The 24,409-nt window shown below is 46.1% G+C and overlaps 1 protein-coding gene across 8 annotated transcripts in view; it reads right to left on the minus strand.

Annotated features, from left to right (window-relative positions):
* Asap1 (ArfGAP with SH3 domain, ankyrin repeat and PH domain 1) overlaps window positions 1-24,409 on the minus strand; it is a 289,301-nt gene that overhangs the window by 238,088 nt on the left and 26,804 nt on the right. For all 8 annotated transcript variants that reach the window (XM_029469564.1, XM_021182730.2, XM_029469563.1 and 5 more), the window contains exon 2: window positions 17,808-17,893. In XM_029469564.1, the coding sequence (XP_029325424.1) occupies window positions 17,808-17,866 (59 nt within the window). In that variant the 5' untranslated portion in view covers window positions 17,867-17,893. The remainder of the gene's footprint in view (window positions 1-17,807; window positions 17,894-24,409) is intronic.

Raw genomic sequence — 24,409 nt, forward strand, 5'->3', positions numbered from 1 at the left:
CTTTGTAGACCAGGCTGGCCTCGAACTCAGAAATCCGCCTGCCTCTGCCTCCCGAGTGCTGGGATTAAAGGCGTGCGCCACCACGCCCGGCTCGCTTCAGGTTCTCGCTTGCAGCATTAGGGTGACAGTGTTAGAGCACCATTGAAGACAACCCAGGGGCAGCAACTTTCTAAAGCACTGAGGACAAAATCTAAGACTTGCATGGTTAAGCCTTGACCTCACTGACCAAGTCGTTGACTTTTGTGACATCATAGCCCTAGGTTTTGTCACGTCTGGCCACACACACACCTTGGGCATTTACACATGCCACCCCTGAATACCTTGCACCCAGATCTCTGCAAACTGACCCCACCATCCTTCGGGTCTGACTCCACTCCTCCCTGCCCTGGCTCCTCCCACTTCAGATGCTTCCTTCTCTCTTTGCCCGGGCTTATTTTTGTAAGTTACATACCATCAGAAATTATCTTGTTCTTTTAATGTTATTTATAGATTTTCCTGTCTTTCTTGCTAGGAACTGAATGCCCAGCTTCTGTAGCAATGCCTGGCAAAACAGCAGGTGCTTTATCAATATTTGCTGAATAAATGAATAAATAAGTCACTGCTCTAGAGAATTCAGCACAGACCAACTCTGACACCAACACTATGACAAAGCCTCATTGGCATTCCATCGCATGGTGTGGTGTGATCACCAATAGAGGCTTGTTTTGAGAATGGGAAAGAGGTGACAGAGAAGGGAAGGAGGCTGGAGGGGACAGAAAGTGGCAATTTTAGCCAGAGAGCCCTTCACAGAGGAGCCAGGTCTTGGAGGATATGAGTGTGTGCTGGACAGGAGACAGAAGCGCATGCACAAAGGCAAAGGCAGAGAAGAGCACGGCTAACCCGTGTCAACAGCCTCCCTATCTACTACTCCCACCCCCACAGAAGGGCTTGCAAGGCTTCTTATTCATTTCTTTCTACAGAATGTGCATTGTACATCAATTTGGTCCATAATCCACTTCTTTCTCCACCTGGTAGGCAGATTGCTCACTTCTCAAAGCTCTCCTCGCATGGACTCCACAAGCTGAGAACAGACGCTCATAGCCAGTTGAGCCTGAGATTCATCTCTATCCCGTACCTTCTATGGGAAAAAGATTCTTGGCAGCACACTGAAAGTCAGGAGGCTTGGAGCGCCAATCTATCAGGAGCCAACATGGGGAACTAGCCTGGCTGAGAATGGAGCCAGCAGAACAGAGGGCAGAGCACAAAGAACCTACTATGTGCCAGCCAGTGCTAAGTACTTCCAGGAAGTGGCTGGATTGGCAGCCACATGTGGGAGTTATTACAAACCTCGGGTGGATTAATCAGAGCTCATAGGATAGTAGCTTGTTCAAGGTCACAGAGCACAGAGGGGCTAGAGAATCTTCTTGGTAGGCATGTAGGTACCGCTACCAAAGGCGGGACCAGTTTCCAGTGACTTCAGTGGTAATCTCTGCATCCAGGAGGTGATGAAGCCACCATCCTCCTGAGTGACATCCAACAGATGTATATAGAACATTCTATAGATGGCTATAGAATAACACCATCACCCATCTCCCAGTGAGGTGACAGGACACTCTCCCAAAGCCCCTCCTAAGATGGGCATCACAGGCAAAACCACTGATTTCCTGGTTACGCTCCACACATAGCTACTCTCCCTACATACAGTTCGAAGGGAAGACGACCCTTTGTGACATGAACATGAACTCTCCTATTTGAACTCTGAGTCAGGGAAGTCAGAGTCCCCTGGAGTTAAACATGCCATTGATGAGCAAGTCAACACCTCATCCTTTGCTTACAGCTACAAAAAATTACATCAGTTCAGGGGGTGACACAAAGGTAAGATGGAATGATCTCAAGTCACGAGGAGGGAAGGGCTTCTCTGATGAAGATAAACTGTTGTCGTTTCCCCTCTGTGTGAGACACACCTGCTGTTAGCAAGCAGCAATGACAACAGCTCGGGCATAATATCAAAGTTATCAGCCCTGCTATGGAATTTACAACCTGCTGTAGACAGGTATTTGTCATGTGTTATAATCCTTATCTTCCAATTACTATTCAGAGACCCATAGGTCTCAGCAAAGGGGAACAGGCAGAATACAGGAAGTTGGGTGTGAGTTGCAGATACGTACCTCTTATCTGAAGAAAACAGGGCAGATCATGCATCTGTGAGTGACTCCCCATGGCCAAAGGATCCATTCATTAAACCCAATGACCAAGCGCCAATCTAAGCACTGGCTAGAACCTATGCAGAGCAATAAGCAAGAAAGATGACACCTACCTTCCAGAGGTTATAATGTGACAGAGATCATAGTGAGACAGTGACAGAAGGTGAGTGGGGGAAGCAAGATGGTGCCACACGTTTATATGCACTATGGGAATTTGTCAGGAGGCTTGATGGAGTCATACGAAGCAAGGAGCATTGCCTCTGGTTGTTCTTGCTAAAGGTCTATACCCAAGAAGCTCTAGGACTGGAAAGAATAAACTTTAATAAACCAAGAGAACTCTGCTCTGGCTAAACCACAGATAAACAAAGAGGCGCAGGCAGGACAGAGAGTAGAGCAGGGAGGGAGGTTACAAAGGGACATGGGAAAGGATTCCTTAGTGTGCAGGGCCTGCCCTGCTTCCACACACCTCCTCCTCCCCCTTGGATCTGTAGCTTGTCACATCAGACTCCAGTCCACTCTCACCAACAGGGTGACTGACATCCAGGGACAGAGACCTTGACCCACATTTCAGGAGACTGGTGGCAAATAGTAAGTCCACATTCTGTCTTTGATTCCACGCAATTCATGGAACAAGAGCGCTCCAGCAGAAATGGGTAGCAGCCACAGCCTCTGACCACATGTTCACCTGGAGTGGTTCTGGAGAGGAGCGGAGATGTCCTCAGCTGAAGGACATGCGTCTGAGGTTATTCGAAGAGCCAAGCAGATGAGAAGTTTCCGAACACAACCTGATTAAACTCTCCCAGGCACTTTTGCCTGGTTAGCATCCAGGGCTTGTTCCTCTCATGGATTCCCCATAGGGGAAGTCATCACTCCCTAGTGTTCCTCTGAGACTGACCTTCAATCTCTCCCCCAAGTCTGAGAATGGTCAGGTGACACAGGACAGTCCTCTCAAAATCTTCCATCATCTGGTCCACGGTGATTGAAAGAAAGATGGGCATGTGACCCAAATTGGGGGAACTAATTCAGAGACCGAGACCGTGAGAGAGCTTCTGGGAAGCAAAGCTCTCTGTGTCTGGGACTGCCAGCCTGGTAGCATAAGGCAGGGGCTTCTGGAAGCACCTGAACGTTATGCCTGCTCCCTACTTCCTGTCTCCCTCTCTGGTGCCTGGTCCACCATGATGTGAACAGCCCCCATCCCATGCTACATCCACCATAGATTCTGCTCCAGCATACATACCCTCCCTGCCACAGTAGACCTAAACTCCAGAAACCAGAAACCAACCTGTTTCTCCCAGGTACCGTGGGCACAAAAGTAACTAACACAGACATGAAAGGCAAGAGACTCGGCAGTGGAGCAGACAGAAAAGGAAGTGAGAACAAACTTTGGAATCCAATGGCTACCAGGGCTGGTTCACCCTGAACGCTCACGTGAACAACTAAATTGCTTAAGTGGACCCGAGATGCGGTGAATGTAAATCAACTGGATTTGGTATCAGCTAGCAGACAAACCTCTGGACATGTCTGTGAGACTTCCAGACAGGCTTGGCTGAGGAAGGAAGACCAACCCTGAATATGAGTGGCTCCACCTGGGGCTGGGTTCTCAGACTGAACAAAACCGAGGAAGGCCGCTGAACCCTGGAATTCACCCCTCTCAGCTTCCTGCCAGTAGATACAGTGTTACCAGCTGCCTCACACTCTTGCTACCATGCCTTCCAGGCCACAAGGCAAAAATCCACCCTTCCTTCCTTCCATAACCTTTATCTGATATTTTGTCAAATTAAGGCGAAAAGTAATAATGCATTTGGACTTCTGTCCCCCAAATCCAAAACTGTTCACACACAGGTAATAGGCTCTCTCACAAGTAAGACTGCAGCTCTCTCCACCTCAACTTGGTCATTCCATCCCAAGAATTGAGTGGGACTCATGGGAACTCAGACAGCAACCTGGCCGACATCCTTCAAACACTGAGCTAACTAAGACCATTGCCTGGAACCTGGTAGTCACACAGTATCCTCTCATCACTGCCCTGAAGAAAAAACTCCATTCCCACTGTCTGGAAGTTTCTAATACAGCTCCAAGCCAGCTCACCTCAGCCAGGAGCCCCAGTTCCAGAGCCTAACGGTTAATTATCTCACTGCTAATGAAAAGGAGAAGCGATGAGCTATAGCCCAGCTCGCTGCAGCAGCCAGCCGTGTTAATGACCTGTCTGCAGTTCCTTTGTACACTGTAAACCTCCCTTTTCAAAAATTCTGTGGCTTGGCCAAAACGGTCCCTCTCGATTTCAGCTTAGCACGCACATTTTGATTCTGGAAGTGATGTCACTGCTTGAGTTATTAATTTGCAGAAAATACCCATGCACCAAAGACCTCTTTCAGGAGGACACCATACAGTTGTTCTTGTATACAAACGAACAAACAAAATTCCTTACTCAAATCTGTACAATGCATTCATTAACTTTCATATGGACTGACTACCTAAGACTGGTTTTGTTTTGTTTTGTTTTGTTTTGTTTTGTGGTTTTGTGTGTGTATGTGTGTGTGTGTGTGTGTGTGTGTGTGTGTGTGTCTTAGAAAGTCCTAATACTTTAGATGATCAGCAAGGACAACTGTGAAGGCAGAGGCCCAGATCCATTACAAAATCCCAGGTCCCATCTTATTGTCAATCACTTGGGTATACATATGACTATTGTCTCATCTGTGATAGAGTCCACAAAGGACGTACCTGAAATCTGGTCATTTATGTTCATGCTCGACTGAGCAGGAGTTACTAAATATGTATTTACCAAATGTGTGTATCCTACATGTCAAGTACTATAAGCAGCCACGACAGATTTATCTTATAGTAGGGGTGTCAGACATATACAAAGAGAATACAGACCGTTAGGGAAAAACCACAGGGAAGAAGCTGAGGAGATGGACCAGCTGGTAAGGTGCTTACTGTACAAGCATGAGGGCCTGAGATCAGATCTTTGACACGCACATAAAACGTCAGTGCTGGAGAGGCAGAGAAAACGGGCTCTCTGGACAACAGCTAGCCAAACCAAGCTAATTAAACTGGTGAGCTCAAGGTTCAGCGATAGATCCTATCTCCAAAAAAAAAGGTGGAAAGAGATTGAAGAAGACATCAGACATTGACCTTTGGTCTCCACAACCAAGTCATATACAGAGACACAGACACACACAGAGAGACACAGAGAGAGAGAGAGAGAGAGAGAGACACACACAGAGAGACACAGAGAGAGAGAGAGAGAGAGAGAGAGAGAGAGAGAGAGAGAGAGAGAGAGAGAGAGAGAGAGAGAGAGAGAGGGAGAGGGAGAGGGAGAGGGAGAGGGAGAAGACAGGTTACAAGAGGAGGTAAAGAGCTGTCTGAGGGGCTTCAATTCAGCTAAGATATGGGGATCTGAATACGAGGATCCTGGTGTCAGGGGCCTGGAAGACAGAAGAACAACATGAAGCAGAATCCAGATAGGACAGCACTTGTGAGGAAGGCAGAGGCCAGTGAGTATGTTTAGAAGCAGGGTAAGGGTAGGGTGTGGGTCCGGGCAGCAAAGGGGCAGGATACAACATAGCACATAACTCAATGCCATGTGGAAACAAGAAGAGCCAGCCATGGTGGACGCGAACTGTGGAGATCCCTTATCTGAAATGCTCGGGGCCAGATTTGCTTGAATTTTCAAATTTTCTTGATTTTGATATTTGCATATACGTAGGGAAGTCTCTTGGGGAATAGACTCAAGTCTAAACACGAAATGCATTTATGTTTCATCAACACTTCATCAACACAGCCAGAAGGTAATTTCAAATATTCTTAATAACTGCACCAAATCAAGTCCTGTGGTGTGGAATTCACCGCTTGCGGAATCACGTTCGAGGCTCAAAGGCTCTCCGGTTTTGAAGCTTTTAGTTTGAAATGTCTGGAATGGGATGCTTAACCTACATCAAGTTGGAGGGGTCTATGTTCATGTGGCACTTGGGCTATCAGGTCTAGAACTTGGAGAAATAATGTGGAAGTCACTGTGCTACTTTGAAGTTGAAGACAATTTCAAAGGCATGCCAGGATTGGTCAGAACAAGGTGCACTGAGAAAGAGCACACGGGAACTAGAGGACATCCAGGTGGGCGTGGACTGTGCAAACTCAAGCACCACTGTTCTCAGAGGGACAGCATGGGCAGCTGGGCCAAGTGCTTGAGCTTGAAAGCTGAGCTGATTGGAAGGTGACTGTCACAAAGGGCATGAGGTTTACCTTCAAAGGGCTTTCCATAGAGCCTGAGATAATAGGCAAGAATTGCAGGCTCCAGGGCCAATTGCCTACAACCGACTTCAACTCCTCCATCAACCAGCACTGGGCTCTTAAGCAGTTTTCCAGACCTCCAAGGACTTCAGCCTGTGCAAATAATGATTCTGTCTCCTCACAAGGTTGCTGTCTGGTTGAAAGTTAATCAACAGTGGGTGCTTAGAAGACAGAGAGCAATGCTTGGCTCACGTTAAGTATACAGCGTTACCTGCTACTGTGTTTTTGCTGTTCTAATTTATGCCAAGTACCAATGTCATTCTTCACATGTGTTTTCTTAGGTGAAGGACAGTGATACCCCTACTTTATGGATAAGGAAAGGTGCCTAGGAGCACAGAGTAAGGTCTCTCTGGTGGACTCAGCATTCACAACCAGGTCAGACACTATGTGTTCTGCTCTTAATTATTGCTGGGCAATCCCCCTATTTGATGCCAAGATGTCTGGTTAAGGGCCTGTGTAAGAAAACTAGCTGACTAATGCATTAATTGTGTTTCACCCTGCCTTTCCACAGACAATCATTGCTTTTATATAAGTGCTGGTGTGTCTGACAGGGATGGGTATGTAGTGTGTCATGAGGCTATTTTGCTGTTGTGCAAACATCAAACTCACCCAAACCCAGATAGTACGGGTCAGTAAGCACTGGGCACGGCCTCCAGAAGCAGCCAAGAGGCACAATCAATGTGAGATGTGCAAGCCTGCTGTAGGCAGAACACTCAAGAGTCTGTGATGGCAGAATGTTTTTTCTTATTAATAGTAGGACACTCTAAAATAGCAATAAAAAGTATAGTAAATACATAAACAAGTAGGGCAGTCTTCATTAGCACCGTCTAATATGGCGCATATCATGGTATGTGCTGTTCTTTTACATGACTGGCTACGCCATGGGTCTTCTTACAGCTTCAGCACCAACACACGCACAGCACAGCGACAGGAAGTGACAACAGTAACATGTCCTACTCTCACAGGACCCCCGTTCCATACCCGGTGTGTGGTCGCTCAGAACACTGTTAATGCCACACGTGACTACAGCGAGTGGAAAGGCAAATCTTACTGCCTCTCACAAGAAGATACAGAGGTTGAGGGCCATGAGGCTAGGAGGCGCTCTCAGATGCGCTTGTATCTGAATCACACACGGTGGTTAAACGCAGACTCCTGGTTCCACTACAAACGTAACGGACCAGAAATGCTAGAGGGGAGGCACAGGGAAGCCTCTTTGTGGCTGGATCCCTAGGTGGTTCAAGGTACACTCAAGTCTGCAAAGAGGCAGATGATGATGATGATGATGGTGGTGGTGGTGATGATGGTATGTGTCTGTTTACTAACTGTAGGGTCCAACACAGCAGCCACAAGTATGGCTCATTTGAATTTAAATGTAAATTCATTAAAATTAAACAGATATTAAAAAATGCAGTCTCTCCATCCATTAGATGCACTGTAAGAACACATGGCTAGCAGATGCAACAGGCAAACATGTCTATTATCGTAAGAATTACGGGGAAGTTCCTTCCAGCCTATGAATTCTGGGACTCTTAAGTCAGTAGAAATTAGGAATTTCACATGCTTCCCACCAAGGCACAAAACTCAGTCAGCATTTGCTGCCTGTTTTTTTTTTTTGTCTGAATTCAAGGCATAAGAATATATAAATTATTAGCCCACTAGGATATATTATCACCCCTATTATACTGGCCTGAAATCACCTATTTGCATATTTATTTTCTCCAACACACCATGAATGTCTTGAAGGCAAGAAGCAAACAACAATTACTTAGGTCTGTTATTCTCCATGCCTACGGCTTAAATAAATGCCGAGAGTTACTTAATTGGTCTAGACAGCATAAGAGAAATAAGAAGCTGGCCTGCTTTGTTCTGGCTGAAAGCCTCCATACCTATGAGAATGGCTACTATCATGAAAGCAGAAAATAACAAGTCATGGCAATGACTAGGAAAAACCAGGAACCCTTCCCTGTGTCAGTGGAAAGGTAATCGGGGCGGACGGATGCTATGAAAAGCAGCTCAAGACAATTAGCATTAATTATCATGCAATCCAGCCATTCCACTTCTGTGCATACACCCATAAGAACCAGAAGCAGAGACTCCAACAGATATTTGTACATCCCAGTTCACAGCAAAGTTACTCATAATGGGTGCAAACAACCCACGGTCTGTGAATGAATGGATGGTGGATGACGAAAAGATCACAACACACACACACACACACACACACACACACACACAGAGGAATGCTATTCAGCCTTAAAGGGGAAATCTGGCCATTCTGCAACTCTGATGAGTCTTGAAAACACTATTTTAAGCGAAATTGGTCACAAGAAAAGAGAGCAAATATTGTATAATTCTGCTTATACAAGTTACCTTGGATGCACAGATTCATGGATAGAAAGCAAACTGGAGGTTGCCAAAGGCTGATCCAGAAAGAATGTGGTGGCGCTAGTATTTGGTGGATACAGAATTGCAAAGGCCGGAAGGCTGTGCCTGTCTGTTTGCACTTGGCTGTTGTGCAGTTGCGCCACCAAACCCAGGGCCTTGCGTCTGCCAGGAAAAGTGCTTTCCCACTAAACCACACCCCAGCCCCAGAAATACAGTTTTGCAAGCTACAGACATTCTAGAAACGGGGAGTGGTGACAGTTTTACAGCAGCGTGACTGTACTTATTAGTCAGGAAGTATGCACTTAAAAACAAGTGACCATTTTGTTATATATAATTTATCCCTATTTAAAGGTTTTAATAATTTCCTTTTTAAAAAAAGTACTAACTAGTACCAGCCCAAGGAAATATGTCAAGTGTCACAGCTTTGAGATGTGAAAGAATTTTGGTTCCATCCCTGTCCTATCATACCTTGGGTAGGGACTGGGACAGGAGGATGAGACATGGAGGTATTGTCATAAGCCCAACCTGTCATTTCTTGACTCCTTTGCCTCTTATAGTCTTCCTCGGTGGCACCGGATTTAGCTGGTCACCAAGACACCGCTCCTCAGAAAGGTTTTACATAGTGGGGGCCTCTCTGATGATAGATGTCTGAGAGCCAGATCAAGGGTATCTGGGTTTTTCCAAGGCTATGAGGGGTGAGCCTGAGCTCGCCTCCCCAGTCCATCCTATTTGTATTCTGCTTCCTATGGCTACCTGTCTCATGTCCCACTTGGCTTTTCAGCCAACATTTGCTGAGTGACAAAAAGCAAGTCCCTTCAAATAAGACATCGACTAGGGAAAAGACGTCGGTGTTCACCTGTATGATTGTTTCCAATCTTTTCCTATGAACAGTCTGCCATAGTTTGAACCATGATCTAGTAATCATTAACAGTTAGTGAGCTCCTGATACATGTGAGGTGCTGGGCCCGAGCTTCATAAGCTGTTTGCCATCTAATTCTCAGAGCAAGCCTATGGATGAGGACTGATTCCTATTGTCCTGTCCCCATATGACAGAGAGGCAAAGGAACAAGGTCACATCCCTCAGAATAAAGCTCCTTATCCTTACACGGCAGTCATGTCATCGCTATCCTCGTAACTTTAAAACGTGACCATCAGGGGGGCTGGAGAGATGGCTCAATGGTTAAGAGCGCTAGCTGCTCTTCCAGAGGTCCTGAGTCCAATTCCCAGCATCCACGTGGTCACGTGGTGGCTTACAACTATCTCTAATGGGATCTGATGCTCTCTTTTGGCCATGCAGGTATACATGCAGACAGAGCACTCATTTACATAAATAAACAAATCTATTAAAAAGAAACCATCCTCTTTTTAATGCTACATTTTTTTTCATTGTTTCAGCTCCCCACTGCTGGACAGCCTTTCATCTGGTTTGTGTCTGTTTCCCATTTGAAATGCTGCTGCCTCTGACCTCCTTGGGAGCGCCATGTTCCTGAAGGACATTTGTGCTGGTCAGTCTAGACTGTCAACTTGCTTAAGATTTAGAATCAGTAGGAGACAGACTTCTGGGTATGTCTGTGATGTGCAGGAGTTCCCAGATTGGGTTAACTGAGGAGGAAAGACCTCCCCTAACTATGGCTTCAGAACATTCCTGTGAGCTGAGATCCTGGACTGAACAAAAAGGAGAAGGTGAGCCGAGTGCCAGCATCCATCTCTCCGCTTCCTGACTGAAGATGCCCTGTGTCCACAGCCCCGCCCCAATGCTGCCATGCTGTCCCCACAAGGAGGGCCTGTGCTTGTGAACTGTGAGCCAAAAACACACTTCCCTCCTTAAGCTGCATTTAGAGGAATTGTGACTAACACGCTTTCCTGAGGGAAGTGACAGCAAAATGAGGATGGACTTCCCTACAGGGTGTACTTGAGCCTTTGGGGCCTTTACTATGGGAAATGTGCTGGGTAGGCCAGGCTGATGTCTTTTGGGGGCTGGGGGTGGGGGGACAATGCATCGTGGCGTATCCCAGCACAGGTATCTACTAGCTTACTATGAGCCAGGTTATCCTTCCAACATTGTTTGAGTCTAGCTACCCTCACAAAGACCCCTAGCATCAAAGGACAGATACATTGCCTGGGGCAGACTGGCAAGGAAATGTGCCTGGCCACACAACCAGCCTGCACTGTCAGTAGGGAATCATTTCCTTAGGCAGGTTTTTGCCCAGAATTCAATGCCCTCACCTACCAGCCTAGGAAACAACACTGGTGACAGCAGCTAGAAGGAGCTACCAGCATGGAATCCCACAGGGACTTCCTGCTAATGCACAAGGGAGCATCCACCAGTCAAGTTTCTCAGCTAGAAATCAGAAACAGGCATCCAAGTGATCAGTGGTGCCTCTCTCCAGACATGCACCCTTTACCTGTAAAGACACCACTGAAAGAGCAAGCGTGTAGGGTGGCAACCCAGATGTCACAGCCTCACAAAGTGTCCTGAGCTATGTTGTAATACATTATATTGCCCCATAAAAGCTAAGTCCCACCTCCCAGCATTCATAAATGTGACCATTCATTTGAAAACAGGATCTGTTGTGCAGACTGGCATTCACCTGTAATCCTAATATCTGGGAGGTAGAACCAGAAAGATCAGGAGTTCAAAGGCCAAACTTTGACTCCATAACAAGTTCAGGGCAGCCTGAGCTAACAAGACCCTATCTCAAAACAAACAAACAAACAAACAATTAACAACAACAAAACCCAGGATCTTTGCAGATACAATCAGGTATACATTTAGGTGAGGTCACAGGGAAGTAGGAAAAAAAAAACCCTAAATCTAGTATGACTGCAGTTCTTACAGGCAGGAGAAAAAAATTTACTCCATTGCAGAAACAGGTAGCATGTTTGCCAGTCCAGAAGCACCAGGGTCAGAAAGCAAATACAAGAGCTAGGGGTGAGTGAGGCAACTCTCTGCAGGTGTCAGAGATTGTGGCCTACTGACCCCTGGCTCCAACCCCCTAGCCTTCTGTAATGCAGAATAGGACCACCTCTGTTGGGTGAAACCAGCCTGCAGGGACTAGAGCAGCCCTGGGGAGCTCACTGTGCTAGCCTTCCTCTGAGTTCCAATAAATGGGAAGTGTGTGTCAGTCATCTTGGTGTCCCAGCAGCTGGTACAGTGCCTGCCACTTCATGGTGGGTCTCAGAAAGTGCTGTGGAGTGAGCAGGTGAGAGAAATGAAGGACAAAGTAATTCTTTTTCTTTTTCTTTTTTTGAGAAAATATCTCCTTTTAATTTAATTTTTCCTTTATGTGCATTTATGTGCCTTGCTGTCTTTCCTGCATGTATGTCTGTGTGAGCGTGTTGGGTGCCCTGGAATTGGAGTTTCAGACATTTGTGAGCTGCCCTATGGGTGCTGGGTATTGAACCCAGTCCTCTGGAAGAGCAGCCAGTACTCTTACCTACTGAGCCATCTCTCCAGCCCTGTACTTTCAAAAGGGTGCTAGGAAGTATCTTAGTGATACAGTACTTGCCTTTGCACCTGGAAAATCAAAACAGAAACAATACCCTAAGAGGTATAACCAACTCTATGCTACTAAGACACTTGAGAAAACAGAACTCACACACACATTCACACATATACTCACACACAATACATGTATTCACACACACATATGTACACACTCACACAATACACACATACACACACACACAGAAGCAGAAGGGGGGCTTTGCTGTGGGAGGAAGAGGACCACTGTGAAGAACTATGAGGAAGAAGAGGGGGTACTAGTGGGGTATAAAAATGACCAATATACAAGGAGATCTGTATATAAAAATGTCAGATTGAAATCCATCATTATACACATTAACAAAAAAATATTAATTTTAAAAACAAACTTAAAAAAAGAAAATATAGGCATTTGTAGAATGGATACAGCTTTTAAAACAATGACTGAACATGAATGATGCTCAGAGATTCTTGGCCCTCAGGGCTTCTCACTTATTTCCAGGGCTCTGCACAGGATCCAGCATGCTTCAGCTTTCTACTTTCTACAAGAAGGAAGGGAGAGAGGGAGGGAGGGAGGGAGGGAGGGTAGAGGAAGGGCAGCAGGGAGGAAGAAGGAACAGGATCATACTTTCCAGGCTCTTGGGTTGAGGCGAATACAGTAACTGAAGAACAGCCAAAACTGGAAAGGGGCCTCAGGAATTTCAGACCACTTCAATCACATCCAAACGCCCTTCACAATGGGACTTAAAAACTGTTTTTCTATCATGCGTTTCTTTTTCTTTCCCATCCAGACCCCTAAGGCATCCTGACCCTTTCTGCTATGTTAGAAATGCAGAGTTGAAAGGTCAGCCTTGTGTTTGGCTTCTGGGACACGTTTCCTGTCCATGTGCAGTGCACATTCCTGACCCCTGCCCTGTGGCCAAAAAGGGACATCAGCTGGATGCAGGGAAATTCAATTTGGGCGAACAGCCGGCAGCATGACAGCGATAGAGTCTGCCCTGACATTTGGAAGGCAGAGGATTTTCCCAGGGCTTGGCTGTGGATGGTTGCAGGCTGAAGTTAGGTCATTTGTATGTACGAAGAAAAACCCTAGAAGCAATGCCAGCTGGTTTCTGAATCCCTCTAGGTCACAGTGGGCTGCTTTTTCTGCCTTCCTGGGGTTATCGGTGTCAAACAAGAACACTCTGGGTCCTCTCCCTCTTCTCCACCCATGACACCTGCTCTGCTACAGGGTGTGATCTTACTCATTCTTTCCTTCATTCACACTGTCTTGCCTAATTTAGGAAGTCTCCACTCCTATTCTTGCCTTTTCCACACTGAATTCACAGCTCGAGTGCAGCCTGCTGCTTGGAGTGCCAGGCAGCTCCTAACTGTGACAGTGACAGACAAGACAAGAAAAGCTGACCCCTTCTGAGGTAGAGAACACTGCTTTAGATGGCAGAATGTGGGCCACATGTGACTGGACTACCCACTAATGTGGGAACTTTTCCCTACCAGTCACTCAGTGGAGTGGTTAGGCTGGCTTCCAGCCCCACCCTGCGGCCCTAGGGCATCACACACTGAACCTAATCTGAAGGCTCTGGTGTTCACCTCTAGGAGACAGCGCTTCACAAGACAGGCCGCATCATCTTCATGTACCCTGCATCCCATTTCCTAGGGCCTCAGGGATACGCAGTGGATTTTGTCCCTTCAGTGAAAGAAGGAGGGATCTAAGTAATAGACATTCAAGTCTTGCAATTACCTGAGTGATGACACTCAGGTTCCATCACAGCTAAGGTACGTGTGTGTGTGTGTGTGTGTGTGTGTGTGTGTGTGTGATGCCCAGAGACACACATATGTGTGTTCATCTGTATGTAGGCCACAGGTTCATGATTCAGTCTTCCTCAATCTCTCTCCACCTTAATTTTGAAGCAGGGTCTCTCACCAAACCTGGAACTCAATAAGTGCAGACAGATTGGCTGTCTCTGCATCCTGAGCACTGGGGTGACAGACATGTGCCACCACATTTGTCCTTCTCACCTAGCTTCAGGGGCTTAAACTCAGACCCTCACGCTTGCACAGCACACACTTTACCCATGAAGACATCGGTGTACCCCGAAAGGACACGTTTTCCCGAAGTAGAAGATAAACACACAGTACCGTCCATCTTAAGTGGAATTTGACACACAAAGAAGCCAGCACTTGTATCATGCCCATCACATCTGCTCTGTTCCAGTCACTGTCTCCCTCTCATCTTTGAAATGGCAGCTTACTATGCACTGAGTGGTACGTCAGAGAGCTCAGAGGACTAGAATTAGCACTGCACCAGGAAGTGAAAGGCATAGAGGGAGGGGCCACAGCACTGAAGGAAGTGTCCGGACCAACAGAGGCTGTGGGAATGGGGGTCTTGGAAGCTACAACAGCAGCAATGGCAGTGGTAACAGTACGAGAGGCAGGCGAAGGCAGGCATGGGTGGTGGAGGAAGCAATGACGAGTCACTAAGCATCACCACAGATGGCAAACAGCAGGCAGCGTGGAAGCGGGCTCGGCATTTATGGTGCACCAGGCACAGGGCGAGAGCTTGGCCTCTGCTCATTCACAAGAACACTTAGCGGAACTCTATGAATGGGATTCACAGACAAAAATCCTGAGGTTCAGTGAGGTCAGCAGATTGTCAAGGTCACCTGAGTTGTGCCCAGCAATAAGAACTGCAGCAGTCTGGCTAAGAGAATCACATCTTCTCAACAGCACCCATTCAGTAAGCAGTAAGTAGCACGCTCAAAGATGGGTTTGCCTAGTCAATCCCTCCTTCTATGCTGACAACACTTGGTTAGTCTACTCTCACTGAATAAGGATTATATTTTAACCAAGTCTTCTTTTTTTCCCTTTTGCAACTAATTTTATCCAGAGGATTCAATTTTGGCCAACAAGATACACGCAGAAGCAGCATATACCCTGCCTTTCTTCTTGGTGTGTCTGTTTGCCTCTGGTCTGATGGCCAGGGAAAAAGGGACTGGCATGGGCAATAAGAGCCTTGGAAATGGAAAACTACACAGCACAGAAACAAAAGAAAGGACCTCACAGATTACTGCAGTGGCACCTCTCTACTATCTGCCTCTAAACTTTTAGAAACGAATATGTACACTATCTGTATTTTTTTTCCATGGGTGCACATGTGTGTGCATGAGTGTTCACATATATGTGGGCATATGTATGAGCAGGTTCGTGTGTGTGTGTGTGTGTGTGTGTGTGTGTTGGAAGGGGCATGAATAATGTCAGGAATCCTTTCTCAAGCCTCATTCGAACTCACCAAGTGCTTTCTTTGTCTTGGTAGTCAGCTTGTTCCAAGGATCCTGTCTCCATCTTCCAAGGCTGGAATCACCGTCAGGCTGCCATGCCCACCTACCGTTCACTTGGGCTCTAGGATCTGAATGCCAGTCCTGATGCTTTCACAAGTGCTTTAACTGCTGAGTTTTCAAAGCCAAGGGCCCCTTGGGTTTTATGTCATTCCTAGCAAAACCTAATTCCAACAATGCCACGAGTCCTTACAGCTACAGTACAATTCATATACCTTAAAAACATACCTGCAAAATTAATGCCACCTTGTATGGTACTCTTGGCTTTAAAAACAAAGCACAATAAAACATAACGGGATTTGGAAAAAAAAAACTCGTAATAGATGAACTATGAAAGCAGGGTGCCTAAAGCCTTGTTTCCTTGGAAACAGTCTCTCTCTTGTCACCTCATGTCTGGGTCACATCCCCTACTCACTTCTTCCATCTATTCAGTGTGTGTGTGTGTGTGTGTGTGTGTGTGTGTGTGTGTGTGTGTGAAGCATGTGCCTGAAGATGCCACAGCTTTATGCCCAGATATCTTCCTCAATTACTTCTGCATATTATGTTTAAGACAAGGTCCCTTAATGAACCTGGCTTAGAATTGTCTAGACTGGCAGGCGAGAAAGCTTCAAAGATCCAACAACAACTACCACCACCACCATCACCAAACATGAGCAACAATCGTCATCTCGCCACCCCCCAACCGTCAAGCCCAAGAGTTACAGACTCATACTACTTTGGTCCTGCCCAGCTTTTAATGGGAGCTGAAAATCTGAACTTGGGTTCCTCAGGCTTGCACAGCAAGCATTTTACTAACTGGGCCATCTCCCTAGCTTGCCATTTAAAATAATTTTGCTTAGCCAACCACCCTTAAGATTTGTTTTCAGCCTGAAAACGAAATAATTATTGCATTCTGTGTACCTACTGTATCCACACACTTGATTGTGTAACTTTTCTAGCCTGTGCCAAAAAATCTGAAACATAAATGTTTATCCTGCCCCTTTCCTAGATAAGGGAGCAGAAGTAAGAGATAAAGTCAATGGCTCAACTGAGATCATACAAACCTGAGCCCGGGCCAGGAACCAGCCACTCCCTTCAGCACTAGCATGCACTCCTCAACACAGCACTGACTTCCAGGCAACACCAGCCACAGCAAACCAGCCTGTGCCAGTGAACCCTCGTGATTTTATGCATTTCTTGGGGCCCATCCTGAGCTGTAAGATTTATAATGGACTACTGAAGTTGAACTTTGAGGCCTCTCCTGATCCACCCCAATTCTAGCACTCAGTATTTCCAGCTGTCAAATTGGGTAAACCTTTTACAACAGGATGACATAGACTATATGGCAGGGTGGGGGAGGGGGGGCAGGCAGGGGAGGGGGAAGCAGGGTACCAGGGCCAGAAAAAATGACTTAAAATCCAGCTGGGAGAACTACTGACTAACACAGTCATTCCTACCCAGCAGGACATATGGGCGGACAGGTTGTGACCATCTCCAAAGAAGTTCAACTGACTAGAGCAACACACACCACGTTCCTGACCACTTTCTGATACAATCCTCCACCTCACACTGCCCGCACCACGGTCATTTCTTTAGGATTAAATTCAACAGGTGATGAATCTGATAGAGACCAGTGTGAAGGGCTGAGCTGTCGCTCAGTTGGCTGAGTACCTGCCTACCATGCACAAAGCCCTGGTGCCATCCATCCCCAGCACTGCATCAACCAGGCATGGCGGTGACACCTGGAGTCCCTGCACTTAGGAGGTGGGAATAGGACAGACCAGAAGCTCAAGGGCACCCCTCAGCTACGTGTTACAGTCAAAACCAGCCCGGGGCTACAGGCACAAAGAATGGAGATGGCTTGGTAGGTAGGGGTGTTTGTCTACCTAAGCTGGATTCCAAGAACCTATATGGTGGAAGGAGAAAACCAACCCCAAAACTTGTCCTCTGACGTCTACACATATGCCATGAAATGCACATGTGTAAATTAATAAATGTAAAAAAAAAAAAGGAGAGAAAAACTTCAGAGATTTATCATGCCACAAATACCAGAAAAGTTGTGGCCATGGATGTTTGTACTGATGCTGCTTCCAACCCACCCTGCACAGCACCAGCGTGTTCCCCAGACAGGGTGGGCCAGGGACCACTCACCGATTCCATAGTGAATCTCTGGAGGAAAAACTGGAGAGCCGGGAGGCTGAAGATCTCATGTCTTAGCCGTCACATCCGAAAACGACCTGAACAGTGTAGGGGAGAAGAAGTAACACGATCAGCAAGGGGTGCCAAGAAAACCTATATCCAACCAATGGAGGCCGAGCCCTCATTAGAAGTACTCTGGCTTCCCAGAGTGACCAGTCAGCATGTGAGGCTAGACAGCTAGCACGTGTCACTCCCCACAGTGGGGCTGACACCTCCATCAGAGCAGCTCTGTGCAAGACTGTTCGGGAACCTTCTTGCCTTCTATTTCTGGCTCAGACTTGGAGAGCAATTTACAAGTCATTAACTTCTCTAGGCCCAGGATCCTTAAACGTGAACTAACAGTGTGTGGCAGGTATGACGGATGGACAGACAGACAGACACATGCAGCTGTGTGCCTCCTGAAAAGCAGAGGAACTTGTCGCAGGAAGAAGGCCAACGAAAATGAGCCTACATATTTTAGAACAGCCTCCGTGAACCTGGGAAAGGATTGGAATTAAAGCATGCATACCAAAGGTTAATTAATCGCTTCGTGTTCTGAACGCACTAGAATGGAAGACACTGCACAAGGAAGTAGCCTTAATATTTGTAAGATAGAAGGGAAAGAAAGATGGGGCTGTAAACTACCAAGAGCAATGGGGCCTACTTGGTGCTTTTCCAGGGTCACTAGCTCAGAGGAATACCCCCATCCAAGGCCAGAAACTCTAGACCCCATCATTATCCGGCCCACTTAGGGGCACTGCCCATTTAGCTTAGCTGTTGCCCTATCTCCTCTGATGCCTTGGACCAAGCCCCCAAGTACTGCCATCTGGGCTACTGCAAATGGCCTAACTTCAATACTAAATCAGATCTTCCATGATGATCTACCCTCTCCCTTTCCACTCCTACACAATAAGAGAGGCATGGAATCCATGTGTCTTTCACCCAGCTCCAATCAGCATCAAGCACTGCCGACAACATCAAACTTCCACACATTGTCCAGTTTCCTAATAGTCATAGATGGTGCTGGTCGGTTAAAAATCCCATATACAGGCTGGAGAGATGGCTCAGAGGTTAGGACTGCTCTTCCAAAGGTCCTGAGTTCAATTCCCAGCAACAACATGGTGGCTCACAACCATCTGCAATAAGATCTGATGCCCTCTTCTGGTGTGTCTGAAGACAGCTACAATGTACTCATATTAAATAAATAAATAAATAAATAAATAAATAAATAAATAAATCTTTGGGGGTGGGGAAGAACATTTGTTGCTCTTTTAAGAAAAAAAATCCCATATGCAAGTAAGACTTACATCTTGGGTTTTTTTTATGTTTTAATTATATGTATATGAATATGTCTGTATGACATATGCACAGGAATACATGTGCTTTCAAAGTCCAGTCCAAAAGAGGACAATGAATTCTTTTGATTAGGAGTTACAGGTTGTGAGTTATCAGATGTGGACTCTGGGAACTTAACTTAGGTCCTCTACAAGAGCAGTAAGTGCTCTTGACTGCCAAGGCATCTCTCCGGCCCCAAGATAACATCTTCTAATCAAGGTGATGTGCAGGATAAAATTTTTAGAAATCTGATGGTGTCATCTCCCACCTCTCCACCCCCAGCTAACCATCTTTCAGTGGTTTCTTGGTGCTCTAGAACAAAAGCTATTTAAATGTGGGTAGTCTATGGAGGGGTGGGGTAAGGCAAAAGTTAGCAACAGCATGCTTCTGAACGCCCAACTAGCAAAGGTGAGTTACAAATCAGGAGCATGACGAGCCTGGCCTGCTACTGACAGACCTCACCCTTGTCTCCGCGCATGGCTTTTCTTCATCCTCAGTTCTAATCGTACAATGGGCACACGTGGCACTGTGCAAGCCCTCACACTGAGGAAGGCCCCTAATACACCTCAGCTTACACTAAAAGCTCCTATACATTATGAATGGCAGCACGCTTACAGAATAATAATGGCTTTATTACAGAAAACAAGGACTTCGTTATTTTCCGACAGCCAGCTCTCAGCAGGTAGGCAGCAAATTAGCCTGTCTTTGGACTGTATTGCATCAGAATGCTTGATTTTTTTTTTTAAAGTGCTCAAGTTGCTGATTTGGGTTTCAGAGAACAGGTTGCATGAATTTTGACCTAGGATCAGGATGGAATGTCCAATGATTTCTGAAACAGCCAAAATATTCTCTTTTGCATCATGTACCCATGAGAAGCACCATTCTTTGGGTAGATGATTATAAACCTGAAGCACGGATGAGCTCTGGAAAATACTGAAGATGTTCTTGGCCTTTCAGTCTCAAGTATTCAGGCGAGACTTAATGCATGTAAAAATAAAATAAAATAGAAAAGCACACCCATCTCATTAGTGTGCTTAATTGAGTTCCTCTTTAATAAATGGTCATTTAAAAATAAATGTATGGTTTTGCTTATATACATACTGTATAAACCTAGAGAACAGAGGTTGTGTTAAATTTTTTCATATGAAAGAAAGTTGTGGGTGGACAAAGTTTAAAAAGTCCTACTTCATGAAAAGAATAGAAATCACAGGAACGGCACTTGTTAGCCTCTGCCCTTGCTAGGCATTTTTGGCCGCATCTTGCCACCAAGCCTGACAACCTAAATTCAAGAGGCCCACATGGGAAAAGAGAACTAGCTGTCCCAAGATGTCCTCTGACTTCCATATGCATGCAATGGCATGTTACGTACGCATAATCACAAACGAAGGAATAAGTGTAAGAAATTCTTTAAAAATTCACTAGACAGCATGAGAACAGTGATGCATGAACGACCCATGAGTATGAGTACAAGTCGGGGACAAAAATGAAGCCTTGCACACAGACGGCACAGCCAGGATGATGACTGACAGTGATTCCTGCAGTGTTTCGACCTGCTTGGTACCGACTTGACCCTCACAAGTCCTTCAACCCAGATAATGAGTCATCTTTACGGAAGAGAAAACTTCAGACTTAGAAATAGGGGTCTGGAGAGATGGCTTAGCGGTTAAGAGTACAGACTGGTCTTCCAGAGGTCAGGAGTTCAATTCCCAGCAACCACATGGTGGCTCACAACCATCTGTAACAGGATCTGACGCACTCTTCTGGTGTCTCTGAAGAGAGCAACAGTGTACTCACATTTAAAAAAATCAATAAATACATAATAATGTCCTTGAGACAGGGCATAGGAGAACCAGATTCTAGATGCAGGCTCAGTAGCTTGGACTAGAAATGTAGTTTGGTTGGTAGAGTGCTTGCCTAATAGTCACAAAATGCTGGGCTTGATCCTTGGCACCTCATAAATGAGGCATGGCTATGCACACCTTTAATATTAGCACTCTAGAGAGCAAGGCAGGAGGATCAGAAAGCTCAAGGTCACCCCAGGCTGCATGGTGAATTTGACACTAGCCTGACATACAGGACACTCTCCCAGAAATGATAATATAACAATACATAAGTGAACTGCAGCCATACTTCCTCTGACTAGTCTTCCACGAGCTGCTACATGAGTCTCATGACTCCTTGTCCACTCACCTGCCTTAGCCTTGTCCTTTGACGGGTTTCCAGAATCCCATATTGATAGGTTAGCCCCTCAGCCTCTTAGGTCCTTGTTTGTGAAACAAAGCCATAATCGCAGCCTAGCCCACATCAGTACACACTATGAAATCTCCAGAGAGGAGTGTGAAAGAGCTGTGTGAGGTGTGACACTCCACTGCCTTGACAATGACCTCCTAAGCTGAAGTCAGCATCCATACACGGGTGCTCTGAGTTAAGCACACACATTATCCTCTGAGACTGATTCAGTTTCAGAGATTATTTCTTTTCCAGAGGAATCAAGACACTCAGAACTCACTCCTACTACTGTAAAACAGTCCAAATATATGTTTCAGCTAGATCACAGGTCCCGGGGAGAACCAAATACTATGGTTCTGCTACATGGACACAGTATTAAAATCCCTCTGCCCCACCCCCCAGGTTCTCAGCCTTATGCCCATCTCTCAAACCTCATCAGAGAGGCTTCTCTTTGTAGTATGCACTGATTAACAGAGACCCACAGCAGTCAACAAGCAGGGAATACAAGATCAAGAGAGTGTGCTCAGCTCTGCATGGGACACTTATACCACATTCCCTACCCTAAGGATCAGGGACCACCATAAGCGCCAGAAGTAGCGGATGTCTGCAGTAAAACAGGCTCCTCTGACCCAAAAAGGCAGCTGCACACATGAACACACAGTGGCTGTGACAGACAAGACCAAGCATGAGTAAGACCAAGCCAGCCAAAGGCCCAGCATGGACAAAGGAGGGGCTCAGGAAACCTGTCAAAGGACAAGGCTAAGGCAGGTGAGTGGACAAGGAGCCATGAGTCCCACCCATCTCTGAGGAGCTACTGGCAAATGATGGCTGTGGGAAGAGGGAAATTTCTTCAGGAATGTGGCTGCTGAAAGGCTATCCATGCTCCAGGAGATGGTCCTACAATAATAGTGCACGTACAGGGAACACACACAGTGTGTGTGTGTGTGTGTGTGTGTGTGTGTGTGTGTGTGTGTGTGTGTGTAAGAGTAAGCACATGAAGACATGGAGTTGGGAAGGAAAGGTACTTGGTGAATAGAAGAGGAATTAGAGGGGAAGGAATCTGAGGTCTGAGCCAAACATATTAAATGCATAAAATTATCAAACAATAAAAATAAGATGATTGATAGATAGATGATATATATATATAGATGATATAGATATAGATAAGCAGGCTAATACTGGATGCTGTCTTGCTAGATCCTGTATTCTTACAATATGACTTATAATTAGAAGAAGTACCCCTGAGTTAGAAGCCACAGTGGGACTCTGGTGAGCTATTTAACCCATATGCACTCATGTTTTCCTACTCTGCTTCACAATCAACAAGATGATGTGGTTAAAACACTGAGTGAAACTCTGGCTCCCTGGGAACTTCTCAGTGCTTACAACTAGCAGTGCTGGCTGTCCCTGAAATCAATGTTACAGTGAAGTTGTGTGCTCAGAAGTGAATGCAGGCCATCCTATGAGAGCCTGGAACTCACTCCAGAGGGCCTTCTGAAGACCAAATACCATCTCAGATCTGGCTTCTGAGGAGAAGGGAACTGGGGAATTTACTTAACCAATTTCCATCCATCCCGGGAGATGGTTCAGTGATGCAGGAAGTGTCGAGTGAACACACATTAGGAGAAATCAAAGGCCTAAGTGGGGAAGCAATGGGTGTTGGTAAATAGATGCTCAGTGAAATGTGTAGAGTGAGAGTGAATAACATGCTCCTCTCAATAGCTGTCACCTTGCTGGCCCAGAGATAAAATGCTTAAAACAACTACATGCTAACATAAAGTGGAATTCATCTGCATCAAGATGAGTAAGCCGGTTGCTAAGGCCATGCTTTTGAAGTTAGCTTGTTAACTCTCTGGTATATGCTTTTCCACTCAAAGTCTGTCCTGCAACGTATGTACAGTCAGTCAGGACAGCCACCCCTGATGCCATATAGGAGTAAGGGACACGAACCATATGGCATACAAACCTTTCTGTTGTGGCTGGAATGTGAAATATAACACACACACACACGCACACGCGCTCACACACTCACATGTTGAACATTTGAGCCCAGGCTATTGACAATGTTTGGGAAGATGGCAGAAACTTCAGAAGATCGGAACGCTGGTGGCTTCAGGCACGGTTTTGTAGCTCACACTTAATCCCAGGATCCCCTCTGTCCTCTGTTTCCTGTATATCCTGAGGTACAGAAACTTCTCTGCCACAATGCTCTGCCTGAGTACATAGAACTAAGTGCGACAGACTGAGCCCTCTGAAACCATCAACCAAAATAAACTCTCCATCCCGAAGTTGCTTAAACCAAGAAACTAACATCCTCTCTCCAGTGCCAATCCTAGGAGAGCAGCTGAGTTTTACTCCACAGGAGCCTCACAGACACTGGATTCACATCCTTTCAGCAAGGACATTAGGAAACGCTCACGTCATCCGCAAGTGGCTACAGCTCAGACAATTGCTTCCTCTCGTAAAACTATGTCAAACACTTTTCCCATTTACCAGTGTGATTTTTTTTCCCCTGTTCAGTGGGAGCTGTACTTGGACAAAAAACCAGGAGCCTGAAGAAAAATAAGCCAAACATACTGCTGTGCTATTATTTCTTTCCATCTCTTAGCAGCTCAACTGTTTCTTCGGGGTGAAGCTCCAACCCTTCAAGGAAGTATTCCCAGAATCTCCTAGCACAACAGTTTACCCATTCTGAACTCTGTGGTGTCAATAATAATGGAAACAAGCCCACAACGGGCAGGGAGGTGGTCAGTCTCATGTGTCAGCTTGACTTGGCTAAGAGCTGCCCAGGCAGCTGCAAAAACATTATATTTGGATGAGTCTGCTGAGGGTGTTTCTGAGGTGAATGGGCCCCATTCAGTCTGTCCAAAAGCCTGAATGAAGAAAAAGACCAGGAGTGAATTTGCTCTCCACATGAGCTGAAATCCATGTTCTTCTGTCCTTGGATGCCGGTGCTCCTTGTTCTTGGGTCTTCTGATTCAGGTTAGGATTAACACCTTTGGCCTCCTGGT

The sequence above is a fragment of the Mus caroli genome, chromosome 15 (assembly GCF_900094665.2).
Source record: "Mus caroli chromosome 15, CAROLI_EIJ_v1.1, whole genome shotgun sequence".
In the NCBI taxonomy this organism is placed as follows: Eukaryota; Metazoa; Chordata; class Mammalia; order Rodentia; family Muridae; genus Mus; species Mus caroli.